General features: G+C 43.1%; 2 protein-coding genes across 10 annotated transcripts in view; one reads left to right on the plus strand and one right to left on the minus strand.

Annotated features, from left to right (window-relative positions):
- Pi4KIIalpha (phosphatidylinositol 4-kinase II alpha) overlaps positions 1-25,237 on the minus strand; it is a 70,062-nt gene that overhangs the window by 18,600 nt on the left and 26,225 nt on the right. For 3 of the 4 annotated variants that reach the window (XM_053798073.2, XM_053798071.2, XM_053798072.2), the window contains one exon: positions 315-433. In XM_053798073.2, the coding sequence (XP_053654048.1) occupies positions 315-433 (119 nt within the window). Of the gene's footprint in view, positions 1-314; positions 434-7,601; positions 8,045-25,237 lie in introns of those variants that run through there. The other variant, XM_053798070.2, reaches the window with a different exon arrangement.
- Positions 20,027-25,237, plus strand: part of LOC128703421 (4-hydroxyphenylpyruvate dioxygenase-like protein) — a 49,208-nt gene continuing 43,997 nt past the window's right edge. For 5 of the 6 annotated variants that reach the window (XM_070104552.1, XM_070104554.1, XM_070104555.1 and 2 more), the window contains exon 1: positions 20,027-20,303. The gene's annotated coding sequence lies outside the window, so the exon portion shown is untranslated. Of the gene's footprint in view, positions 20,304-21,314; positions 21,425-25,237 lie in introns of those variants that run through there. The other variant, XM_070104559.1, reaches the window with a different exon arrangement.

The raw sequence follows: 25,237 nt of genomic DNA on the forward strand, positions 1-25,237 counted from the left end.
TGGGACCAAATTCGTTCAGTACTGGCACCTGAACATACTTCTGGAATGAAATAATATCATAAACCGGGGGTCCACTGTATTATTACATTCATGGAAAAGGATTAAACCTGTAGGGGGTCATATAGCATTGGGAGAATGGTAATCAGCTTTTGTTCTGGGGTAGGGGAGCTCTAATTTCTTAGATCAAGAGCTCATGCCCCTTAAAAGGACCTTTAACTAATTCTTACTATGTTACATTCTCAGACGTTCAATATAAAGTACATGTTTACACAAATTTATTGTAATTTTACAACTGTAATAGTTTATATACTCACTGCATTGCTATTTTTAACGAAGTAGCTACCACTGGAACCTTGGTATATTCTCTCTGGGTATATTCCACTTTCTATAGACGTTTCTGCTTGTCTAACCAGGTCAGTGAAATGTGGGTCATCTGCAAGAAAACAAGTTGGCTCAGTCTTATGCTGTACAAGCATAAAAACTACTGTAATTCATGGTATTTTAATAACTGTCTGACAATTTTTATTTGTGACTTTCTTAAAACCTTAGAAATTAAAACACAGCACACTAGAACCTTTACATTTTCTACATCTTCAGCCTGCTGGTTTGATATCTCATAAAAAAGAGATCTGTGAAAGTTTCTCTCTCTGACAGTGGGAACCATTTTAGCCATGAGAGTCAATACAAGTTATATCTGTTAATGGTATTGGGAGCATCTCTATCGTGACTGTCATAGACTAGATCTATGACAGTCATAATGGAGGTCTAATACACTGTAAAACAAATATTAAAAGAATAAGAACAACTGGATCCACACCACACTTACAATGTACTTCATCACCCACACCATACTACATCCCATGTACTCCACCCCCTTCCTGTGACATTCACTGTTATGGTGAGGGTACAAGGTGCCTGGACATATGGTATGCTGAAGGTTATTGTGTCCCAGATATGATGAAAGGAATTAATGTAATGTCACTCAAAAAATAAAAAATAAGTTTTTCTTTTTATAGATTTAGTAATTTATACAGAAGGGGTTACTAGCCCCTTGCTCCCAGCACCTTAGTCGTCTCTTACAACACACATGGCTTAAGGACGGAGAATTCTTTTTCACTTCCCCATGGAGAGTTCCTGACTTATCTTAACCAAACAAATGTCAACCTAACACACATGAACATACACAAAATATCAATTCAAGTGGTAAATATAAAAATAAGAGAAAATAACATATACAGTATATAACTAGCTTTAACAAAATTTTTATTATTGAACCCACAGTTATTTTCAAATCTCTGCAATATGAACATGAACTCTCCATACATACAATATATAAAAGCCATATATGTATGCAATATATGAATGGATTTAGCAAAAAATAAAATTTACCAAGAAAACTATTTATCAAAAATAATTTGTTGGAATACACTACAGTGGAACCTCAAAAATCGAACTTAATCCGTTCCAGGAGCTAGTTCTAAATTCGAAAAGTCTGAAATTCGAAGCAATATTTCCCACAAGAAATAATGGAAATACAATTAATCCGTTCCAGAAACCCAAAAATATTCACACAAAAATACATTTTATAGAGATTAATTACAGTTTTACATACATCAAATACTATAGTTTTTAATTATGTATAGTAATACATATAAAATAACATTTTTACTTACCTTTATTGAAGACTGGTGATGGCATCTGGAAGATAGGGAGGAGGAGAGAGGGAGTTGGGGTTAGTGTTTGGGAGGAGAATCCCCCTCCATGAGGACTTCAGGTAAAGCCCTCTCTGGGGGTTACTTCCCTTCTGTCTTTTAATACCACTAGGACCAGCTTGAGAGTCACTGGACCCCTGTCTCACAAAATAACTGTCCACAGTCCTCTGTTTCTGGCGCCTCTTTAACATTTCCCTAAAATAGGACATGGTTCTGTCACTGAACTTGTCGCAAAGATGGCTTGTTTCAGCTTGCTCAGGGTGGTACTTCTGCACAAACATTTGGACATCATTCCACTTGGCATAAATCTCCTTAATCTTTGAAGAAGGCACCTCATCCACTCCCTATATTAACACCTTTCGCAACATCAGCTTCCTTGATTTGTTCTTTCTTTGACAGGATAGAACCGATGGTCGACTTGTTTTTCCCATACATCCTGGCAAGCTCAACAAGTCTCGCACCACTCTCATACTTCTGTATTATTTCCTTCTTCACATCTATGGTGTTTCTCACTTTCTTTACCACAGGGGTACCACTAGCAAGTTTCTTTGGGCCCATGGCAGCTTATTTCACAGTCCCACAAGCACTAAACACAACGAAATAATCGTAAAATGCGTGAATGAGAGCTCAGGTTAGTGTTCACTCAAGCATAAACAAAGCTAGACTGCTCACGGCGCCTGCGCAGGGACGCGGGCGGCAGACAGGTCCCGTACCCGGAGGTCCGAAAATAGGGGCGCGTTCGATAATAGGGACACAGTTTGTCCAAAAAAATGGTCCTATTTTCGAAACGTTCGATATGTGATACGTTCGATTTTTGAGGTTCCACTGTATTTACATTTGTAGCTGCATACAAGCATTCGTAAGTCATTAATGAGTTCAATTATTATTATTATAATAAAAAAGAAGTGCTAAGCCACAAGGGCTATACAGCATTAATGGGTTCAAGAATGCCCTCGATCATAAGCCAGGGACCTACTGTACCTATACAATGCAGTTAATTCACAAATGTTAGTACTGTAAACATTGCTATACAAGTGTATTCTAATTATTTTTATGCAAAATATGCACATTTAGCCAAAACCAGGAACAATGAGGACATACTGTATTCTTGTCTGCTGTGTTCATCATAGAACTGCTCCTTTTATTGGCTCTGCACTGTTTTGATTTAGTTACGATAAAATTCTATCCCACAATACGTGTATATTTTTTGAGGTAAAATTCTCATCTACAATGTCCATCACCTCTGATATTTATTCCAACACCACAATACAGCAAGAGTTAGAGTCACCATCACAGAAAACCACATCATGTACAGTAAAGTACATACAGGTAACAATACGTTCTGGGATGCCTATGCATAGGAATCATGCTTCGTACATCTGAATTTTCACTAATTACCACCAGTCTTTTTTTATCAGCACCATCACAACTGTACTTCATTATTACATGTACAGAACTATAAATTATAGTTATACACAAAATTAAAGCATAAAATCAAAATACCACTCAGTTGTTTAAGATTGTGAACTTTTATTATATCAAACCGAATCTTATGTCATCAACTTATTCAGTTAGGTAAACAATGGCATGTCGACAAAAACCTAAACGGGAAACCTTTCAATATGATGTTTCAGCTGCGGCTGGACTAAAAGTACAGAAAATAAGAAATAAACCACTTCATATGAGGGATTAAAACTTTAAATCTCGCTGATTATACAGCAGATCTAATTCCTGGGAACAAGGTACCACCTTAGAGGGAACAATATGCACAACTTAGGTTTTTTAACACACTGGCCATCTCTCAGCTACCTTGAGGATTATGTCTAGTACAAAGACATGGAAATCTAGTTCAGCAATATTACACAAATAACCCGCACATAAAAGAGAGAAGCTTACGATGACGTTTCGGTCCGACTTGGACCATTTACAAAGTCACACTAACCAGAAGTGGAGCAGGACGGCTATATATATGCAGGAAGAGGTGGTGGTAGTAGTAGTAGTAGTACAAGAATGGTATATAATACCGACAAGATGAAATCAAGACACATGTGCAACACCCGGGCATCCCCATCGTAGACGTTTCGCCATCCAGCCAGCCACTGGATGGTGAAGCGTCCACAACAAAGACACCCAGATGCCGCACATGTGTCTTAATTTTATCAGTAGTAGTAGTAGTAGTAGTAGTAGTAGTAGAAGAGGTAGTAGTAGTGGTAGTGGTAGAAGTGGGGAATAAGGAGGACGAGCCAGTCAAATACAAAGGAAGGGGAGCACTGCAAGAGAGCTAGGTGCCCACAGAGGGAGAGCAAGTGCACAGAGGTGGGTGGAAGGGGAAGTGGTGAAATAAATGAAGAAGGAACAGAAACACGAGACAGAAGAGAGAAAGACAACCCAGAGGAGAAAAAGGAAAGAGGAAAGGGAAAGAGTGGAATCCTCTCTAATACACAACTTTCCTTGTATGAATCTTAGCCCTGGCTTCGTCTCTGTAGATGCCTTCCTCTCCCACTACATTGTAAAATGCTCCAAACTTCAGAACACCCGTGGCTTAACCTGACTCCTCATTTTTTCTTTTTCTTTTTCTTCTTCTCCCTCTTCCCCTTTCCTCTTTCCTTTTTCTCCTCTGGGTTGTCTTTCTCTCTTCTGTCTCGTGTTTCTGTTCCTTTTTCATTTATTTCACCACTTCCCCTTCCACCCACCTCTGTGCACTTGCTCTCCCTCTGTGGGCACCTAGCTCTCTTGCAGTGCTCCCCTTCCTTTGTATTTGACTGGCTCATCCTCCTTATTCCCCACTTCTACCACTACCACTACTACTACCTCTTCTACTACTACTACTACTACTACTACTGATAAAATTAAGACACATGTGCGGCGTCTGGGTGTCTTTGTTGTGGACGTTTCGCCATCCAGTGGCTGGCTGGATGGCGAAACGTCTACGATAGGGATGCCCGGGTGTTGCGCATGTGTCTTGATTTCATCTTGTCGGTATTATATACCATTCTTGTACTACTACTACTACTACCACCACCTCTTCCTGCCTAAATATAGCCGTCCTACTCCACTTCTGGTTAGTGTGACTTTGTAAAAGGTCCAAGTCGGACCGAAACGTTGTCGTAAGCTTCTCTCTTTTATGTACAGGTTATTTGTGTATCGTTCCAGTCACGGTATTGTGCCTTTTTTGTTATTCAGCAATATTGTTTTAAGTTAAGTACACCTTTTTAATGTTACGTAAGCCATAGCAACAATTTCTTGGATCAAGAGCCTTTCACTAGCACCATGGCACCTCTCTAAAGGGAAGAGAAGCTACAACCCAATAACCCTACATACATTCATTAATTAACATTAACTTATAGGTGTCATACACCACCTGTCAAATGGGAGGTAATTAGCTTTGATCCAAGGAAGGGGAAGATGCCTCCAATTCCTTACTTCAACAGTCCTTCCCCAAGTGAACAATGCCAGATCAGTATATTTCAGAAGTGCTAAACCTGTAAATTAATTAGCACTTCGTTACTTACTTACTTACATAAATAAGCGTACTTACTAAGCACAAGGAAGTGTTAACCCAGTATGGCCATGCAACACAATGGAAATAAGTCAACTTTGACTTTTCTAGGTTATTCTGGTGGGTAATTTACACGTTCCTATGTATGAAAATTTGTGTCCTGTGGCCTGGTAGGCAACGCTCTAACCTCATAAACCGAGTGTTACGGTGCAATCCCCCACTGTGTGGAAACATTGGTCGTGTTTCTTTACGCCTGTTGTCACTGTTCACCTAGCAGTAAGTAGGTACCTGGGTGTTAGTAGACTGGTGTGGGTGGCATCCTGGGAGACATGATTGAAGGACCACAATGGAAATAAGACAGACAGTCCCTCAATGACACACTGACTTTCTTGAGTTATCCTGGGTGGCTAACCCTCCAGGGTTAAAAATCCGAATGCAATATCTTTGTGTACCTATACCTAAATAAACTTACAGCCCCCAAGGAATGGAAAGGAACCAGATCTAATCTAAAGGGGGGGATAAAAAAAAAAACTCCAAATCCTTGGATAGAGAGCCCTTGGCCCTGAAGGGTATAGTTGTGGCCACAAGGCCACGGATGCCCCGTGGCCTGGTGGCAAAAGTTCTTGCTTAACATGGTGAGGGTCCAGGTTCGATTCCCAGTGAAGGGAAGGAGACATAGGACGTGTTTCCTAACACTGGTTGTCCATGTTCACCCATTAGTAATAATGGGTACCTGGGTGTTAGTGGACTGGTGTGGGTCACATCCTGGGTGTTAGTGGACTGGTGTGGGTCACATCCTGGGTGTTAGTGGACTGGTGTGGGTCACATCCTGGGTGTTAGTGGACTGGTGTGGGTCACATCCTGGGTGTTAGTGGACTGGTGTGGGGTCACATCCTGGGTGTTAGTGGACTGGTGTGGGGTCACATCCTGGGTGTTAGTGGACTGGTGTGGGGTCACATCCTGGGTGTTAGTGGACTGGTGTGGGTCACATCCTGGGTGTTAGTGGACTGGTGTGGGTCACATCCTGGGTGTTAGTGGACTGGTGTGGGTCACATCCTGGGTGTTAGTGGACTGGTGTGGGTCACATCCTGGGTGTTAGTGGACTGGTGTGGGTCACATCCTGGGTGTTAGTGGACTGGTGTGGGTCACATCCTGGGTGTTAGTGGACTGGTGTGGGTCACATCCTGGGTGTTAGTGGACTGGTGTGGGTCACATCCTGGGTGTTAGTGGACTGGTGTGGGTCACATCCTGGGTGTTAGTGGTCTGGTGTGGGTCACATCCTGGGTGTTAGTGGACTGGTGTGGGTCACATCCTGGGACAAAACTGACCTAATTTGCGGGAAATGCTTAGTGTAACAAGTGACTTTCTATATAGTAGTATGTCATTGACGTCAGCTATGGTCAGTATACCTTGTACATGTACTGGTATACCATGTACTGGTATACCATGTACTGGTATACCATGTACTGGTATACCATGTAGTGGTATATCATGTACTGGTATACCTTGTACTGGTATACCATGTAGTGGTATACCATGTAATGGTATACCATGTAGTGGTAAATCTTGTACTGGTATACCATGTAGTGGTATACCATGTAGTGGTATACCTTGTAGTGGTATACCTTGTAGTAGTATACCTTGTAGTGGTATACCTTGTACTGGTATACCATGTACTGGTATACCATGTACTGGTATACCATGTAGTGGTATACCATGTAGTGGTATACCATGTAATGGTATACCATGTAGTGGTATACCTTGTACTGGTATACCATGTAGTGGTATACCATGTAGTGGTATACCATGTAGTGGTATACCATGTAGTGGTATACCATGTAGTGGTATACCATGTACTGGTATACCATGCAGTGGTATACCTTGTACATGTAGAAATAAAGATATTAATAATGTCAGACCTGGCCAGTGGTTGAAGTACTGGTATACCATGTACTGGTATACCTTGTACTGGTATACCTTGTACTGGTATACCATGTACTGGTATACCTTGTACATGTAGAAATAAAGATATTAATAATGTCAGACCTGGCCAGTGGTTGAAGTACTGGTATACCATGTAGTGGTATACCTTGTACTGGTATACCATGTACTGGTATACCTTGTACATGTAGAAATAAAGATATTAATAATGTCAGACCTGGCCAGTGGTTGAAGTACTGGTATACCATGTACTGGTATACCTTGTACTGGTATACCATGTACTGGTATACCTTGTACTGGTATACCTTGTACTTGTATACCTTGTACTGGTATACCATGTACTGGTATACCTTGTACTGGTATACCTTGTAGTGGTATACCTTGTACTGGTATACCATGCACTGGTATACCTCGTACATGTATAAATCAATATATTAATAATGTCAGACCTGGCCAGTGGTTGAAGTCATCAAGGTCGTGTCTAGCCCCCAGGAGGGGCTGACTCTCCCTGTTAGTGGTAGGTGAGCCCATGTTAGTGTGGGTGACGGGGCTGAAGGTGACGTCAGGTAGTAGTGCTGTAGCTGAGTCCTCTGACACCTCTGATGTCGTCGACAAAGATCTGAGTCTCTCCTCAGCCAGAGATCTGAGTCTCTCCTCAGCCAGGGACTGTCTTCTCTCCTCAGCCAGAGAACTTATTCTCTCCTCCTGCGCCGCCGTCGTGCCTACTACACCACTTATTTCCTCAGTGTCAGACGTCATTGAGCACACTTAGGAAGTGTGAGTGCAGAAAGTGAGCCCCGGGGCAGTAATAAAGTAAAGAGACATTGAGATCAGCTGAGTCTCCACCACAACACAACATCCGCCATGACACTACTGACGTCACCTCACTATATATTATTATAATCTAGGGGGGAGCGCTAAACTCGGACGGAAGGTTCCTTCAGGTTGGTGACGGACTCTTGATTTAGGGAATTGGATCTGTGCTCCAGTTTCCCAAATTAAGCCTGAATGCCTTCCACATCCCCCCCCCGGCGCTGTATAATCCTCTGGGTTTAGCGCTTCCCCCTTGATTATAATAATAATAATAGGGGGGAGCGCTAAACCCAGAGGATTATACTGCACCTGGGGGATGTGCAAGGTATTCAGGTTTAATTCGGGGAACTGGAGCACACATCCAATTCCCTAAATCAAGAGCCCCTCACTAACATCAAGGAACCTTCCTTGAGGGGGCCTTATAATATAACACTTTATAATATATATGGCCCCGGTAAACCCGTAAGGGGTTATATATAGTCAGGTGAGCTGTAGGTCATTAATTATGATCCAAGGGAAGGGAAGGTTGTTGTTATTCTTCAAGATCAAGTGTTATTCTGTAGCATCAAGGAACCTCCCTCCAAGGCTATTTTAACATTAATTTAACACTAAGGTCGTTTTTAGTTTCACATATAATATAATTTTTTACAATATTTGTGAAGACAAACAGGTGTATATGACACCAATATATAGCATAATGTACAGACTTAACCCAGCGGAAATAAGTTAAATTCCCTGACTTTATTAGGTTATCCTGTGTTATCCCGTGTTAAATTAACATTAACATGATATATAGTGACTTCATAAAACCTGTGGGACCTGAACACCATTGTAAAAAATATGTTATCTACTGAATACCTAAATAAAAACTTATATAACTTAATAAAGTCAAACACTGGAAATAAGTCACACTATATATATATATATATATATATATATATATATATATATATATATATATATATATATATATATATATATATATACATATACATATATATACATATATATATATGCAATAAGATCACAGTAAACAGGTGATTTCAAAATATGCAAAACAACCACTCTGAAAGAATAGAGAAATTCCAGGCGCTTTCGTGACTACTCACATTATCAAGGAACTATGAAAGTAAAGCATCCAAGGAATATAATTGAATCTTGTTTCATAAAAAGCAGTTTTGACAATAATATGAATATTTCCTTTGGTTTATATAAATTAGATCCATTTATAATTAATAGAATTTGGGAAGAATTTAATAATACACTGGACAAAAAATAATTTTTAAATTTTCTTGGGTAGAATAGCTTGGGGGTGAGTTGTGCAAGGGACCTATCCAAGTTGGCTCGCCGCGCGTCACGTGTTTAACCGTTGTGGGATCTGATAGTGAGGTGCTGGCCTGACCCCTTATATATCTTCCTTGGATGCTTCACTTTCATAGTTCCTTGATAATGTGAGTAGTCACGAAAGCGCTTGGAATTTCTCTATTCTTTCAGAGTGGTTGTTTTGCACATATATATATATATATATATATATATATATATATATATATATATATATATATATATATATATATATATATATATATATATATATATATATATATATATTATATATGTGTGTGTGTGTGTGTGTACTCACCTAGTTGAGATTGCAGGGGTCGAGTCCTAGCTCCTGGCCCCGCCTCTTCACTGGTCGCTATATATGTGTGTGTGTACTCACCCAATTGTGGTTGCAGGGGTCGAGACACAGTTCCTGGCCCCGCCTCTTCACTGATCGCTACTAGGTCCTCTCTCTGCTTCCAGAGCTTTGTCATACCTCGTCTTAAAGCTATGTATGGTTCCTGCCTCCACTACATCACTTGTTAGGCAATTCCACTTCCTGACCACTCTGTGACTGAAGAAATATTTCCTAACATCCCTATGACTCGTCTGAGCCTTCAGCTTCCAATTGTGACCCCTTGTTTTTGTGTCCCCTTTCTGGAACAACCTGTCTCTGTCTACCTTATCTATCCACGCAGTATTTTGTATGTCGTTATCATGTCTCCCCTGACCCACCTGTCCTCCAATGTCGTCAGTCTCCTAATTGTGGTTGGAGGGGTCGAGACTTAGTTCCTGGTCCCCTGTGTGTGTACTCGCCTAATTGTACTCACCTAATTGTGGTTGCAGGGGTCGAGACTCGGCTCCCGGCCCCGCCTCTTCACTGACAGCTACTGGGTCCTCTTCTCCCTGCTCCATGAACTTTATCATACCTCGTGTGTGTGTGTGTGTGTGTGTGTGTGTGTGTGTGTGTGTGTGTGTGTGTGTGTGTGTGTGTGTGTGTGTGTGTGTGTGTGTGTGTGTGGAATGAGAAATGATAAAGCTTGACCCAAAAAGAAGAAGGGCAGCTCCAATTCCTTGGTTCAAGAGCCCTTCAACAGCCAGTGAGGAGGTCACTAAAATATTAAACATATTATGGTAGGGGTGAACACTGGTTTTTAATATATATATATATTAAAAACAGGGTAAACAGTCAAATCGAAGCCAGTTTGATGAGACAGGCGAGTCATGAGACCTAAGTCACGTGACCAGGTCTACCTCAGTCCCCTCACACACACACACACACACACACACACACACACACACACACACACACACACACACACACACACACACACACACACACACATACACACACAGTTTTAAGACGAGGTATGATAAAGTTCATGGAGCAGGGAGAAGAGGACCCAGTAGTTGTCAGTGAAGAGGCGGGGCCAGGAGCTGAGTCTCGACCCCTGCAACCACAATTAGGTGAGTACAATTAAGCGAGTACACACACAGGGGGCCAGGAACTAAGTCTCGACCCCTCCAACCACAATTAGGTGAGTACACACATTCAGTCGTACATACACTGTGATGTACGACTGTACCACATACATAGTATGTGGTACAACCATGAACCACATACATAGTATGTGGCGCAGCCATGTACCACATACATAGTATGTGGTACAACCATGTACCACATACATAGTATGGGTACAACCATGTACCACATAGTATGTGTACAACCATGTACCACATACATAGTATGGGTACAACCATGTACCACATACATAGTATGGGTACAACCATGTACCACATACATAGTATGGGTACAACCATGTACCACATACATAGTATGTGGTACAACCATGTACCACATAGTATAGGTACAACCATGTACCACATACATAGTATGTGGTACAACCATGTACCACATAGTATGGGTACAACCATGTACTACATACACAGTATGGGTACAACCATGTACCACATACATAGTTTGGGTACAACCATGTACCACATACATAGTTTGGGTACAACCATGTACCACATAGTATGGGTACAACCATGTACTACATACACAGTATGGGTACAACCATGTACCACATACATAGTTTGGGTACAACCATGTACCACATACATAGTTTGGGTACAACCATGTACCACAAAGTATGGGTACAACCATGTACCACATACATAGTATGGGTACAACCATGTACCACATACATAGTTTGGGTACAACCATGTACCACATACATAGTATGGGTACAACCATGTACCATATACATAGTTTGGGTACAACCATGTACCACATACATAGTATGGGTACAACCATGTACCACATACATAGTTTGGGTACAACCATGTACCACATACATAGTATGGGTACAACCTTGTACCACATAGTATGGGTATAACCATGTACCACATACATAGTTTGGGTACAACCATGTACCATATACATAGTATGGGTATAACCTTGTACCACATACATAGTATGGGTACAAAACCATACCCCCGGCCGGGATTGAACCCGCGGTCATAGAGTCTCAAAACTCCAGCCCGTCGCGTTAGCCACTAGACCGCGGGTTCAATCCCAGCCGGGGGTATGGTTTATTTGCAATCGTGTCATTACGATTTCTTAAGTCAGTTATGGGTACAACCTTGTACCACATACATAGTATGGGTACAACCTTGTACCACATACACAGTATGGGTACAACCATGTACCACATACATAGTTTGGGTACAACCTTGTACCACATACATAGTATGGGTACAACCATGTACCACACACATAGTATGTGGTACATGGTTGTACCTGTCACACACTGATCATCCACGAGAATGTTACAATATTTATGACCTAAAAATGTGGCCAGTAGCACATTAATTGTGTGTGCTGGAAGCACCGGCTGGAGCCTCGTAGCACATTAATTGTGTGCTGGAAGCACCGGCTGGAGCCTCGTAGCACATTAATTGTGTGCTGGAAGCACCGGCTGGAGCCTCGTAGCACATTAATTGTGTGCTGGAAGCACCGGCTGGAGCCTCGTAGCACATTAATTGTGTGCTGGAAGCACCGGCTGGAGCCTCGTAGCACATTAATTGTGTGCTGGAAGCACCGGCTGGAGCCTCGTAGCACATTGATTGTGTGCTGGAAGCACCGGCTGGAGCCTCGTAGCACAATTGTGTGCTGGAAGCACCGGCTGGAGCCTCACACTGCTGCTCCCTGACAGACTGTTACTTTCACACCAGTGTGAACCCTCACTTAACCGTTTTGCTCACACGTTTCCCTACCTGCCCTGCCTTCATGGAGGAAGCATACTATTGTTATACTCATGGGGAAACGTTAAACTCGTAGGTGTATGGTACTTGAAGATTAAGAGCCTTATGGGCCCCGTGGCTCGGTTGGCAACGCTCTGGCCTCACAATGAGTGTCCGTGGTTCAGTCCCAGCATGGGTTGAAACATGGGTTCACCTAGCAGTAAGTAGGTACCTGGGTATTAGTCAACTGGTGCGGGTCTCATCCGGGGGGGGGGGCAAGATTAAAGGACCACAATGGAAATAAGACAGTCCTTGATGACGCACTGACTATCTTAGGTTATCCTTGGTAGCTGACACTCCGGGTTAAAATTTCCAACAAATCCTATTTTATCTTAAGGGAAAGTTTCCCGTATTTTCCTATATTATAATATTTTCTCTTAAACAAAAAGAAATTCATTAAAATCTATAAGTTCAGGCTTTTTTTTTACTTCAAATTAGTGCTTATTAATCGTTTATGTCTTAATTACCTGGAGTTTACCTGGACAGAGTTCCGGGGGTTAACGCCCCCGCGGCCAGAAATTAATCGTTCATGTCTTAATTACCTGGAGTTTACCTGGACAGTTCCGGGGGTCAACGCCCCCGCGGCCAGAAATTAATCGTTCATGTCTTAATTACCTGGAGTTTACCTGGACAGAGTTCCGGGGGTCAACGCCCCCGCGGCCAGAAATTAATCGTTCATGTCTTAATTACCTGGAGTTTACCTGGACAGAGTTCCGGGGGTCAACGCCCCCGCGGCCAGAAATTAATCGTTCATGTCTTAATTACCTGGAGTTTACCTGGACAGAGTTCCGGGGGTCAACGCCCCCGCGGCCAGAAATTAATCGTTCATGTCTTAATTACCTGGAGTTTACCTGGACAGAGTTCCGGGGGTTAACGCCCCCGCGGCCAGAAATTAATCGTTCATGTCTTAATTACCTGGAGTTTACCTGGACAGAGTTCCGGGGGTTAACGCCCCCGCGGCCAGAAATTAATCGTTCATGTCTTAATTACCTGGAGTTTACCTGGACAGAGTTCCGGGGGTCAACGCCCCCGCGGCCAGAAATTAATCGTTCATGTCTTAATTACCTGGAGTTTACCTGGACAGAGTTCCGGGGGTCAACGCCCCCGCGGCCAGAAATTAATCGTTCATGTCTTAATTACCTGGAGTTTACCTGGACAGAGTTCCGGGGGTTAACGCCCCCGCGGCCAGAAATTAATCGTTCATGTCTTAATTACCTGGAGTTTACCTGGACAGAGTTCCGGGGGTTAACGCCCCCGCGGCCAGAAATTAATCGTTCATGTCTTAATTACCTGGAGTTTACCTGGACAGAGTTCCGGGGGTTAACGCCCCCGCGGCCAGAAATTGCGGTTATAGAACACGTGGATTTTGTTATTAATCTCTTGATGGGACGATCTAATAAGTGTATAGCAGAAATTAAAATTAAATTACACTTTTTTATTATTCTCATGAGTTACATAAAGTAATTAGCTATAAATTCGAATTTATTATGGTGATACATACTTGCTGTGATCTGCTATAAATGCCGGCCACTGAGGGATATTATCCATGGCCCGGCCAGACATTTGCTGTAGTTTCCACACTCGGTTATAACAGTGTGTCATATGATAAGGTGTGTACAGCTGCGATAAGATATGGCAGCCTCCCTACCTTTCAATATTATACTGAGGGGGATACATTCCCCTCTCCACGCGGTGCAGATATACACTATACAACATTTATCGGGCTTATCTTGGAGTACGCAGCACCAGTATAGAACCCACACCTGACGAAACCAGAGGCTAATAAATTAGACACTTGTGCAACTCTTGAGTACCTGTATTGTGGATACGTTTCGCCAACCAGAGAAGAATGGATGATCGGAAGGAGTTTGAGGGACTGATTACCTCAAACTCCTTCTGATCTTAACCATTCTTCTCTGTACTGGACTGATGAAGCCACTTGTTGGTGAAACGTCTCCACAAGTGTTGCACAAGTGTCAAATTAATCAAGTTGTCGGCTCTCTGAACCTTTTATCTACATGTTAAGCAGCTACTGAGGTTCGCACGACTATGTCTCTACATGTTAAGCAGCTACTGAGGTTCGCACGACTATGTCTCGCTTTTATAAAACGTTATATAGATTATTCTTGCACAAGAATGGTATACAATACCGACAAGATGAAATTAAGACACATGTGCAACATCTGGGTATCTGTATTGTAGACGTTTCGCCATCCAGTGGCTTTATCAATACAAATTCGAAACGTCTACAATACAGATACCCAGATGTTGCACATGTGTCTTAATTTCATCTTGTCGGTATTGTATACCATTCTTGTACAACTTGTCAGACACTGCAGCATCATGGAATCTTAGATTCTGAGGACATGTACATAACCTTCACGACTACTACTACAACTAACCCATCTCTTTGGGTAGGACCTACTTCCACTGGGGAATCCCGCCTACCAGTGACTTTGTCCTCGTCTGCTACCCGTCCCATTTCCACCTGACGTCAGTATATAAGCGTCAGGCGCCTTGCTTCTGCTTCAGAATCTCCACGACTATGGTGCTCTTCGCACCTACTCCAAGGTTGAGGGACTGATTACCTCATCTTCTGTACATAGTTCTACTGTCTTCAAGTTATGTCCTGGAATTTGTATTGATAAAGCCACTGGATGGCGAAACGTCTACAATACAGATACCCAGATGTTGCACATGTGTCTTAATTATATTATTCTTGTTGTTCATGGTACTCTGATTTAACAGAACAAAATGGTGAGATTCACCCTGGACCTGAGTCCAAGAGAGTATGTAGGCCAGGATGAATTACAACTGGATATGAACGTTAAAGACAGAGTGAAGCAATTGAAGGTAGATCACGTTTATACCATCAAATTGCTCACAATCTGTATCCAGAATATCTTGCTGACAAGCCTGTCGAGGTTAGGAACCAAAATCAGTATGGTACTCATGGAAGTGAACACAATTTCGTAGTACCTACAGTAGGTAGTCAGGCTTCAAACACCTTTTATTGTATACTGTATAGCAATAAAGGAGTGGAACGGATTGCCTGCACATGTCAAAGCCTGTCATGGCATAAGCCAGTTCTGGAAGAGAGCTCAAAAAAGTACCCAATGAATTAAGCTACAAAAAGGGAGGAGTGATCTCTTGTATAGTTAACATTTGTGTACCTATTACTGTAAGCCGGTTCGGGTATGAGGCGGAACCAGGAGCTAAGACTCAACCCCTGCAACCACATGAGTATATATTTGATACTCTGCCTCACAAGAGCTGAGGTGCTGGTAGGTGGCTGTGGCTCGTAGCACGGTTTATGTACGACCAGCAGTAACAGCCTAGTTGATCGGATCCTGATCCACCACGAGGTCTGGTCATGGACCGGGCCGCGGGGGCGTTGACCTCCGAAATCCCCTCCAGGTATAGGGCAAGCAGACAGTGATTGGTGAATATGGAAGAGTAAGAAGCGGGGTTCCGCAAGGGTCGGTAGTAGAACGAGTTTTGCTTATGGTATACCTGGAGAGGGTTCCGGGGGTCAACGCCTCCGCGGCCCGGTCTGTGACCAGGCCTCATGGTGGATCAGGGCCTGATCAACCAGGCTGTTACTGTTGGCCGCACGCAACCCGACGTACGAGCCACAGCCCGACTGGTCAGGTACTGACTTTAGGTGCCTGTCTAGCGCCTTCTGATATTTCTCCTGTTTGTTGATAATGCAAAACTGAGAATAAAAACCGAAGGGAGTAAGGAAAGGATACAAATGGACCGGGACAAACTGCAAGCATGATCAGATAAGTTGTAAGGGGCCCGAGACTGTTCAACTGCCTCCCAGCATACATAAGGAGGATTACCAATAGACCCCTGGCAGTCTTCAAGCTGGCACTGGACAAGCACCTAAAGTCGGTACCTGGCCAGCCGGGCTGTGGCTCGTACGTTGGTTTGCGTGCAGCCAGCAGTAACAGCCTGGTTGATCAGGCTCTGATCCACCAGGAGGCCTGGTCATAGACCGGGCCGCGGGGGCGTTGACCTCCGGAACTCTCTCCAGGTAAACTCCAGGTAAAACATTCCCAACAAATACGTATTATGAAAATTGGAAAGAGGCAAGACCGGACACAAAGTATAAATTCTTGAAATAGAGGCCGCAGACCTTACTCAAGGAGGAAGACCTAGGGGTGAGCATAGTGCCAAGCCTATCACCAGAGGCTCGTATCAAACGAAGGTGTGGGTTCCATGTTGGTGCTGTATAAACCATACCACCGGCGGGATTTGAGCCCGCGGTCAGAGAGTCTCAAAACTCCAGACCGTCGCGTTAGCCACTGGACCAGCTAGCCACAATAAGAGTCATGTTGACGGCAGTGAGGGGACTTGAGCTAGAGTTCGTCACGGCCACGCTAGCTGGAGATTCGTCTGTAAAAACTTGCATTTGTGGTCACAGTGATGCCTATGCTAACCTTCCTATGGTGTAGAAATATACCTAGTTGGACGAATCTTATTGTGGCTAGCTGGTCCAGTGGCTAACGCGACGGTCTGGAGTTTTGAGACTCTCTGACCGCGGGTTCAAATCCCACCCGTGGTATGGTTTGTTTGCAATCGTGTCATTACGATTTCGTGAGTCTTGGTGCTGTATATTCCAAGATGGACCCGACATAGGTTGTATAAAGGGCTATGCATGACTGCTGAAATTACTGAAGGTTGTTCTTAGATGTTCCAAATGACCATTAGGTGCCTTCGGGAATCTCAAGTCATTTATGGCCTTTTATACAATATATGTCGGGCCCATCTTGGAATATGCAGCACCAACATGGAACCTACACTTGATAAAGCATGTTACGAAACGAAACTAGAGAAAGTGAAAATGTATGAAACGAGGCGTAACGAGGCGGCTTGTTCCATAGCTAAGGCGTATAGCTAAAAGAGCTGAACTTGATGACATTTGAGAACAGAAGAACCAAGTGAGACTGGGATGCTCTTTGACAGGCGGGAAATAGGTATATGGGGGCACAGTTGGAAATTAATAAGTCATAGGGAAGCACATAAAAGTTATAAGAATGCCAGGAACCATTTTTTTAGCCTCACTGTGATTAGGAAACAGACCTGTTAGAAACAATGGTGGTAGGTTCTATACATAGTTTTAAGAGTAGGTATGACAGGGCTAATGAGGCCCAGAAGTAATTAGCAATCCAGTAACACAGCTGTATGTGAGGTTACTGTGCTAAATGCATAAGCAATTATATGTAAATATGAGGCACATACATACATAAACACTAAGGTTAATCACTGTCACTCCCACACGTCATTAGCACCTGCATATTGAAGCAAACAAGTGTGGATGGTAGTAGGCAGGTGGTGGGATGGTAGTGGTGGTAGGTGGTGGGGTGGTAGTGGTGGTAGGTGGTGGGGTGGTAGTGGTGGTAGATGGTGAGTAGTATTAGTAGTGGTGGTGGTGGTGGTGTTGGTGAAGGAACAAAAGCCACAGCCTTCCACCTTATAGGTCTTCCTTCAAACTCAACACCACTCTGTGTAAAACAATATTGTAGCGTAGAGTACGAGACACTAAGTCTACATGACTTATTGATCTTACCCACCCAGCTACTGACTACTCGACTGTACTTAACCTGACCCAGTTTGAGTCTTGATTATTCCACCACCGTTTGACTACGTTGGGTATCCAAGGGCAAAAATATATCATTTATCACCAATGTACACAATCTAGGCAGTATACGCCTGCCACATACATCACCAATGTACACAATCTAGGCAGTATACGCCTGCCACATACATCATCAATGTACACAATCTAGGCAGTATACGCCTGCCACATACATCACCAATGTACACAATCTAGGCAGTGTATGCCTGCCACATACATTACCAATGTACACAATCTAGGCAGTATATGCCTGCCACATACATCACCAATGTACACAATCTAGGCAGTATATGCCTGCCACATACATCACCAATGTACACAATCTAGGCAGTATATGCCTGCCACATACATCACCAATGTACACAATCTAGGCAGTATATGCCTGCCACATACATCACCAATGTACACAATCTAAGCAGTATACGCCTGCCACATACATCACCAATGTACACAATCTAGGTAGTATATGCCTGCCACATACATCACCAATGTACACAATCTAGGTAGTATACGCCTGCCACATACATCACCAATGTACACAATCTAGGTAGTATACGCCTGCCACATACATCACCAATGTACACAATCTAGGTAGTATACGCCTGCCACATACATCACCAATGTACACAATCTAGGCAGTATACGCCTGCCACATACATCACCAATGTACAGAATCTAGGCAGTATACGCCTGCCACATACATCACCAATGTACACAATCTAGGCAGTATACGCCTGCCACATGCATCACCAATGTACACAATCTAGGCAGTATACGCCTGCCACATGCATCACCAATGTACACAATCTAGGCAGTATACGCCTGCCACATGCATCACCAATGTACACAATCTAGGCAGTATACGCCTGCCACATGCATCACCAATGTATGCCTACAACATTTGTCCCTTCAAACTGTCTATAAAATAACTTTGAATATAATCAGTTTGTTCCAGCAAGTGTTGGTACGATACAGGTGTTGGGAGGAAGATGGTGCCAGTAGTTGGCAAATATAATGTTAAGATAAGATTTTGTTCGAATTCTTAACCCGGAGAACCTGGTTACTAAGATTAGCAGTGCCAGGGTGAACGAACTACCAGTTTATTATTATTATATATATATACACCCCTCAAGGGAGGTTTCTTGACGCTGGTGAGGGGCTCTTGATCTAGGGAATTGGATCTGTGCTCCAGTTCCCTGAATTGAGTCTGAATACCTTCCATCCCCCCCCACAGGCGCTGTATAATCCTACGGGTTTAGCGCTCTCCCATGATTATAATATTATATATATACAGAGTGACCCAAAAGTCTGAACACAGGAAATATTACTAATATTGTTTTCCTCGCAGTTACCAGAGTTTCTGCATCGTGTTCATGTGAGTCTTGCAAGGGGAGCTCAACTTTGCATCGCTAATGGTGGACAGTATGTTAAAGATATTATTCATTAAAATTACTGTATAATTGTTACAAAAATGCAATTTGGCCTGTGTCCAGACCTTTGGGTCACTATGTAATATATATATAGTACCATAGGTAAACCAGTAAGGGTCATCAAGGCTGCCCCGGAAGGTAAGAAGTGTGGTCTGCACCAACATTGCGTCACCCAGGACCAGCCTCCAGATGGCCTCTGCTACCTATTATATTATTCTCCGAATATTACAAAAAAATAAAGTACTGTACATATGTAGGACATTTTTTTCTTGGATTATGAGCCAAGTTAAAAGTTTTTTATGATATATTAGTTGGTGTAAGTGGAGTTATATGTGGGAAGCAATGGATGCTTGGCAACACCAAGCCACATACACGAGTGTGCCTGCGTAGTGGCTGCTGGCTTCTTTACTAGTGTTAACCCAGTACTGATATTCATCTCTATCACTATATTCAATTTCCTCACAACCACTGTGAGAGAGCAAGCCTCAGTTCCACCCACTGACACACGAACACCGAACAAAGTGGTAACTAAACCTGAAAAAAATTGAGAGGGGTTGGTGTGTGAGTCGCCGAGAAGTGGAGTGAACTACGGCAGTCTACACAAGCCTCGCATCAATATATATATCTACTCCACTACTGTAAGTTATCAACACTACTTGACTTGTATACATTACGTATTTTAAATGTATTTTCACTTATGTACCTGTACTGAAATTAACATAGTGAAAAATCTAAATATGAAAACCATACTAAGAAACTATTAATAAAATATATGGGTGATAAATCCTTTATCTAAAGCATTTCTGCCCATAGGATGTGAACCACAATAGTCAGCATGGGCAGACAGGGGCAGGAATGGGGAGGGAAGAGGGAGAGGGCAATCAGCCAGAATTACTTGACACTGCGACAAATCTGTGTACGTTTACACGTTTAGTTTGTCCCATACAGATGTCGCGCAAATGTTACTTCCTCCCAGCAAACGTTTGTGGATCACACTGGACGTTTGCGTGGGTGGTCAGGCGCACGCGTTTGACAGTAGATGGGTGCGCATGTTTGAGTGGACGACTGCACATATTTGTGTAGATAGGTGCGCATGTCTGCGAGTGTGGACGGATGCGCACGTCTGACAGTTGGGTGGGTGCGCCCGCTTTTAGAGTTGGGTGGGCGCACACGCTTTTAGAGTTGGGTGGGCGCACATGCTTTCAGAGTTGGGTGGGCGCACACGCTTTCAGAGTTGGGTGGGCGCACACGCTTTCAGAGTTGGGTGGGCGCACACGCTTTCAGAGTTGGGTGGGCGCACACGCTTTCAGAGTTGGGTGGGCGCACACGCTTTCAGAGTTGGGTGGGCGCACACGCTTTCTGAGTTGGGTGGGCGCACACGCTTTCAGAGTTGGGTGGGCGCACACGCTTTCAGAGTTGGGTGGGCGCACACGCTTTCAGAGTTGGGTGGGCGCACACGCTTTCTGAGTTGGGTGGGCGCACACGCTTTCAGAGTTGGGTGGGCGCACACGCTTTCAGAGTTGGGTGGGCGCACACGCTTTCAGAGTTGGGTGGGCGCACACGCTTTCAGAGTGTGGTTGTGTTCACCAATCCAGTGGTGTAGCCAGTAGTGTTGCTGTCATGCAGAGAGATGGTTGGAGTATACCTGGAGACGGTGTCGGAGATCAACGCCTCTCGCGGTGGATCAGGGTCTGATCCACCAGGCTGTTACTGCTGGCCGCACGCAGACCGACGTACGAACCGCAGCCCGGCTGATCAGGTACCGACTTCAGGTCTGTCCAGCGCCTTCTTGAAGACAACCAGGGGTCTATTAGCAACTTCCCTTATGTATGCTGGGAGGCAGTTGAACAGTCTTGCGCCCCTGACACTTATTGTGTTGTCTCTTAGTGTACTCGTGGCACCCCTGCTTTTCATGGGGGAGGGGATGCTGTATCTCCTGCCCAGTCTTTTACTTTCGTAGGGAGTGATTTTCGTGTGCAAATTTGGGACTAGTCCCTCTAGGATTTTCCAAGTAATTTCGCCCGTTCCCAGTAGTTTAGGCGCTTCATCGTACTTTGCGTGCCGTGAAAGTTCTCTGTACATTCTCTAGATCTGTGATTTCGCCTGCCTTGAAAGGGGTTTACCTGGATTTAGAACTGGATTAATGTACAGCAATATTCCAACCTAGAGATAACAGCCGATTTGATCAAGAGAACCATCGTGGGTTTGGCATCCCTAGTTTTGAAGGTTCTCATTATCCATCCTATCATTTTCTTAACAGCTGTGATAGAAGCATTGTTGTGACTCTTAAAAGTAATTGGAGCACGTATCGATAACTGGACCTCTACCCTTCAAACAGAACTGTTGGCCATACTCCTTGTACTCAAATGCGCCCATGTATCAAAGATTGACATTTTAATTATAAGTGATTATCACCCATAGATGCTCTCAACTCCTTAAGTATCATTTGTGGCGTGCTTGTTTCAGAAGCCAAACACAGGTATGGTAGGATTGTGGACAGTGAGTCGGAGTGCACCTTCTGTGGATTCCGTCTCACACTGGTCTTCAGATGCATGATAGAACTGATAAACTGGCTAACTTATATGCCTTCAGAGAGGGAGTAGATTACAATCTTGGGCCGTCAATTAGCAGTTTGAGAACAATAAGACGAAAAGAACTTCAACTGAACTTTAGTGACTGAATACTGAGGGAGAATGACACCAGTCAGTCCATCTATCATTCTATCATGCAGGAGGAGCTACATCTCTATGGTGTATCCAACCAAATAAGCCGACTCTTTGAGTGTCACTACCGCCCGGCTCAGGCTTGGTTACAAGTATCTTTGGGAGGTTTAAATCACCACCACCAGATGTAGACCAAACGAAATGTAAACTTTGCCAAATGGATAAATGTCACACTTTGCATCATTATGTACTGGAATGAGATAAAATTTATGAATTCAGAGACAACTCACTCAGAAATGCTCAAGATATGTCAAAGTATTTTATCCACAATAGTGTATTACAAACCATTCTGGAAAAATATCCTGACTTTGCTCACTGTAAATAAAGGATTACTACGTTTTGTGTGTGTGTGACCTAATTTATGTCTGCATAAATAACTCATTACGACTGTGACCAGATATAAACATGTAAACAGTTCATTACCGTTGTGCTTCCCCGCTTCATGGGATATTACCCCATTCCAAACTACCATTCCTCCATTATCCCCAAAATTCTTCTTAAATCACAACCAAAGCTTCATTTTGGAGCCAAACAGGATGCCTTAAGCTGTACTGATAACGCAGTCACACAGCACACTCTTTCACAAATTATTTACGTTGATGGTTGTGTTCACCAGTCCACTGGTGCAGCTGGTAGTGCTGCTGTTGACTCTCATAAAGAAATTGGAGCACGCATCAATAACTGGGCCTCTACCCTTCAGACAGAACTGTTTGCCAAACTCCTTGCACTAAATGCGTCCATGTATCTAAGGTTGACACTTTAACTGTAACTGATTCTCTGTCATCCATAAATGCTCTCAACTCATTAAGTATAAATTGTGGCATGCTTGTGTCAGAAGCCAGACACAGGTATGGTAAGATTGTGGATAGTGGAGTCAGAGTGCACATGCTGTGGATTCTATCTCACATTGGTCTTCAGATGCATGATATAAACTGATGAACTAACTAAGTTATACTATCTCAAAGAGGGAGTAAATTACAATCTTGGGTTGCCAGCAGTTTGAGAACAATAATACGAAAAGAACTTCAACTGAACTTTTCTGACTTATACTCAGGTGGATTGACATCAGTAAATCCATCTATCATCATTCTATCATGGAGGAGCCACACGTCTATGGTACTTCCAACAAAATAAGCAGACTCTTGGATGTCACTGCCGCCCGGCTCCGGCTGGGTTATAAGTATCTTTGGCAGATTAAATCACCACCACCAGATATAGACCAAATGAAATGTAAACATTGTCAGATGGACTATTGTCACACCTTGCGTCATTATGTACTGGAGTGCGTCACACCCTGCGTCATTATGTACTGGAGTGCGTCACCGTCATTATATACCGGAGTGTGATAAATTAATGTTGTACAAGAATGGTATACAATACCGACAAGATGAAATTAAGACACATGTGCAACATCTGGGTATCTTTATTGTAGACGTTTCGCCATCCAGTGGCTTTATCAATACAAATTCCAGGACATAACTTGAAGATAGTAGAACTATGTACAGAAGATGAGGTAATCAGTCCCTCAACCTAGGAGTTGGTGTGAAGAGCACCGTAGTCGTGGAGATTCTGAAGCAAAAGCAAGGCGCCTGACGCTTATATACTAACGTCAGGTGAAAATGAGACGGGTAGCAGACGAGGACATAGTCACTGGTAGGCGGGATTCCCCAGTGGAAGTAGGTCCTACCCAAAGAGATGGGTTAGTTGTAGTAGTAGTTGTCGTAGTCGTGAAGGTTATGTACATGTCCTCAGAATCATGCAACATCATGGAATCTTGATTCTGAAGACATGTACATAACCTTCACGAGGGGGTTGAGCAGGAGATGGCAACGTTCCCTCTCTCTTCGTTCCGACATCTTGGAGAAGCAGTCAAGGAAACTACGAAATGCTGAAATATTTCTCTTGAATGTTTTCCCGAGAAAACTTTAATTCCTAAGATCAGTTAAAAATACGTAGTGATATGTCTCTAGCCTGATACAGCTAGTGGCATTATAATCAATTATCATCATCTTGGAGTCAAGGAATCTGCAAATTCAGCATTCTTTGATAATTCATCAGAGCTGGCACTTATACCCGCAGACACTATCAGCAGAAATCGACTATAGACGTGCTGGAGGTCGTTGACACATTCGAAAGGTACATAGCGTGTATGATGAACTTTTCCCGTGTTACTAGACGTAACTAGAAGTGACAAAAAAAAAAAAAGAGTAGATTCATCCTACCTTCAGTCAATCGATACAAACACCCAGGTAAGTCCTATCAAATCATTATCATCTACTGCAGTTTACTGCAGTAATAAGTACTGATGTAGGGTTGATAAGGCTAACCATATTGATGCCGTGACATGAGGGCGACTGCCCAAACTCAGGTAAGACATGTCCACGACTTTCCAAGTTACACACTTGAAATACTGGTGAGCATAGGTCATCAGAGCGTGTTAACCCTGGTCATAATCGCTCTATTACAGTCCCATGGGACAAAGCTCACCCACCGGAGTCCCCAGAACCGCAGCTACTGGGGTTCCTAAGCTGTCAACAATGAGTGTTTTTTCAAAGCACCGATGGTTTTTAACGTAGCTTATTTAAGTAAATACCTAACATCTCCCCTACTGGCCCTATCTTGCAGAGTTGTCAATTTTACTTAGTTCCAATGGACACAAGCCAGTGACTCTCTTGGGGTTATCTTTGGTTAACTGCATAATTTAGCACCAATGTATGCATTTAATAAGAATGTATTCATTGGAATTGCGTTAATGTATAAGTGTAGTGAACCTAATTTAACCTTATTGCTCAGTATACTACTCTCAGCTCTGGGTTTAATCTGGTTGCAAACCCTTGGACTTTTTTAAA

The sequence above is a fragment of the Cherax quadricarinatus genome, chromosome 93 (genome assembly GCF_038502225.1).
Source record: "Cherax quadricarinatus isolate ZL_2023a chromosome 93, ASM3850222v1, whole genome shotgun sequence".
In the NCBI taxonomy this organism is placed as follows: Eukaryota; Metazoa; Arthropoda; class Malacostraca; order Decapoda; family Parastacidae; genus Cherax; species Cherax quadricarinatus.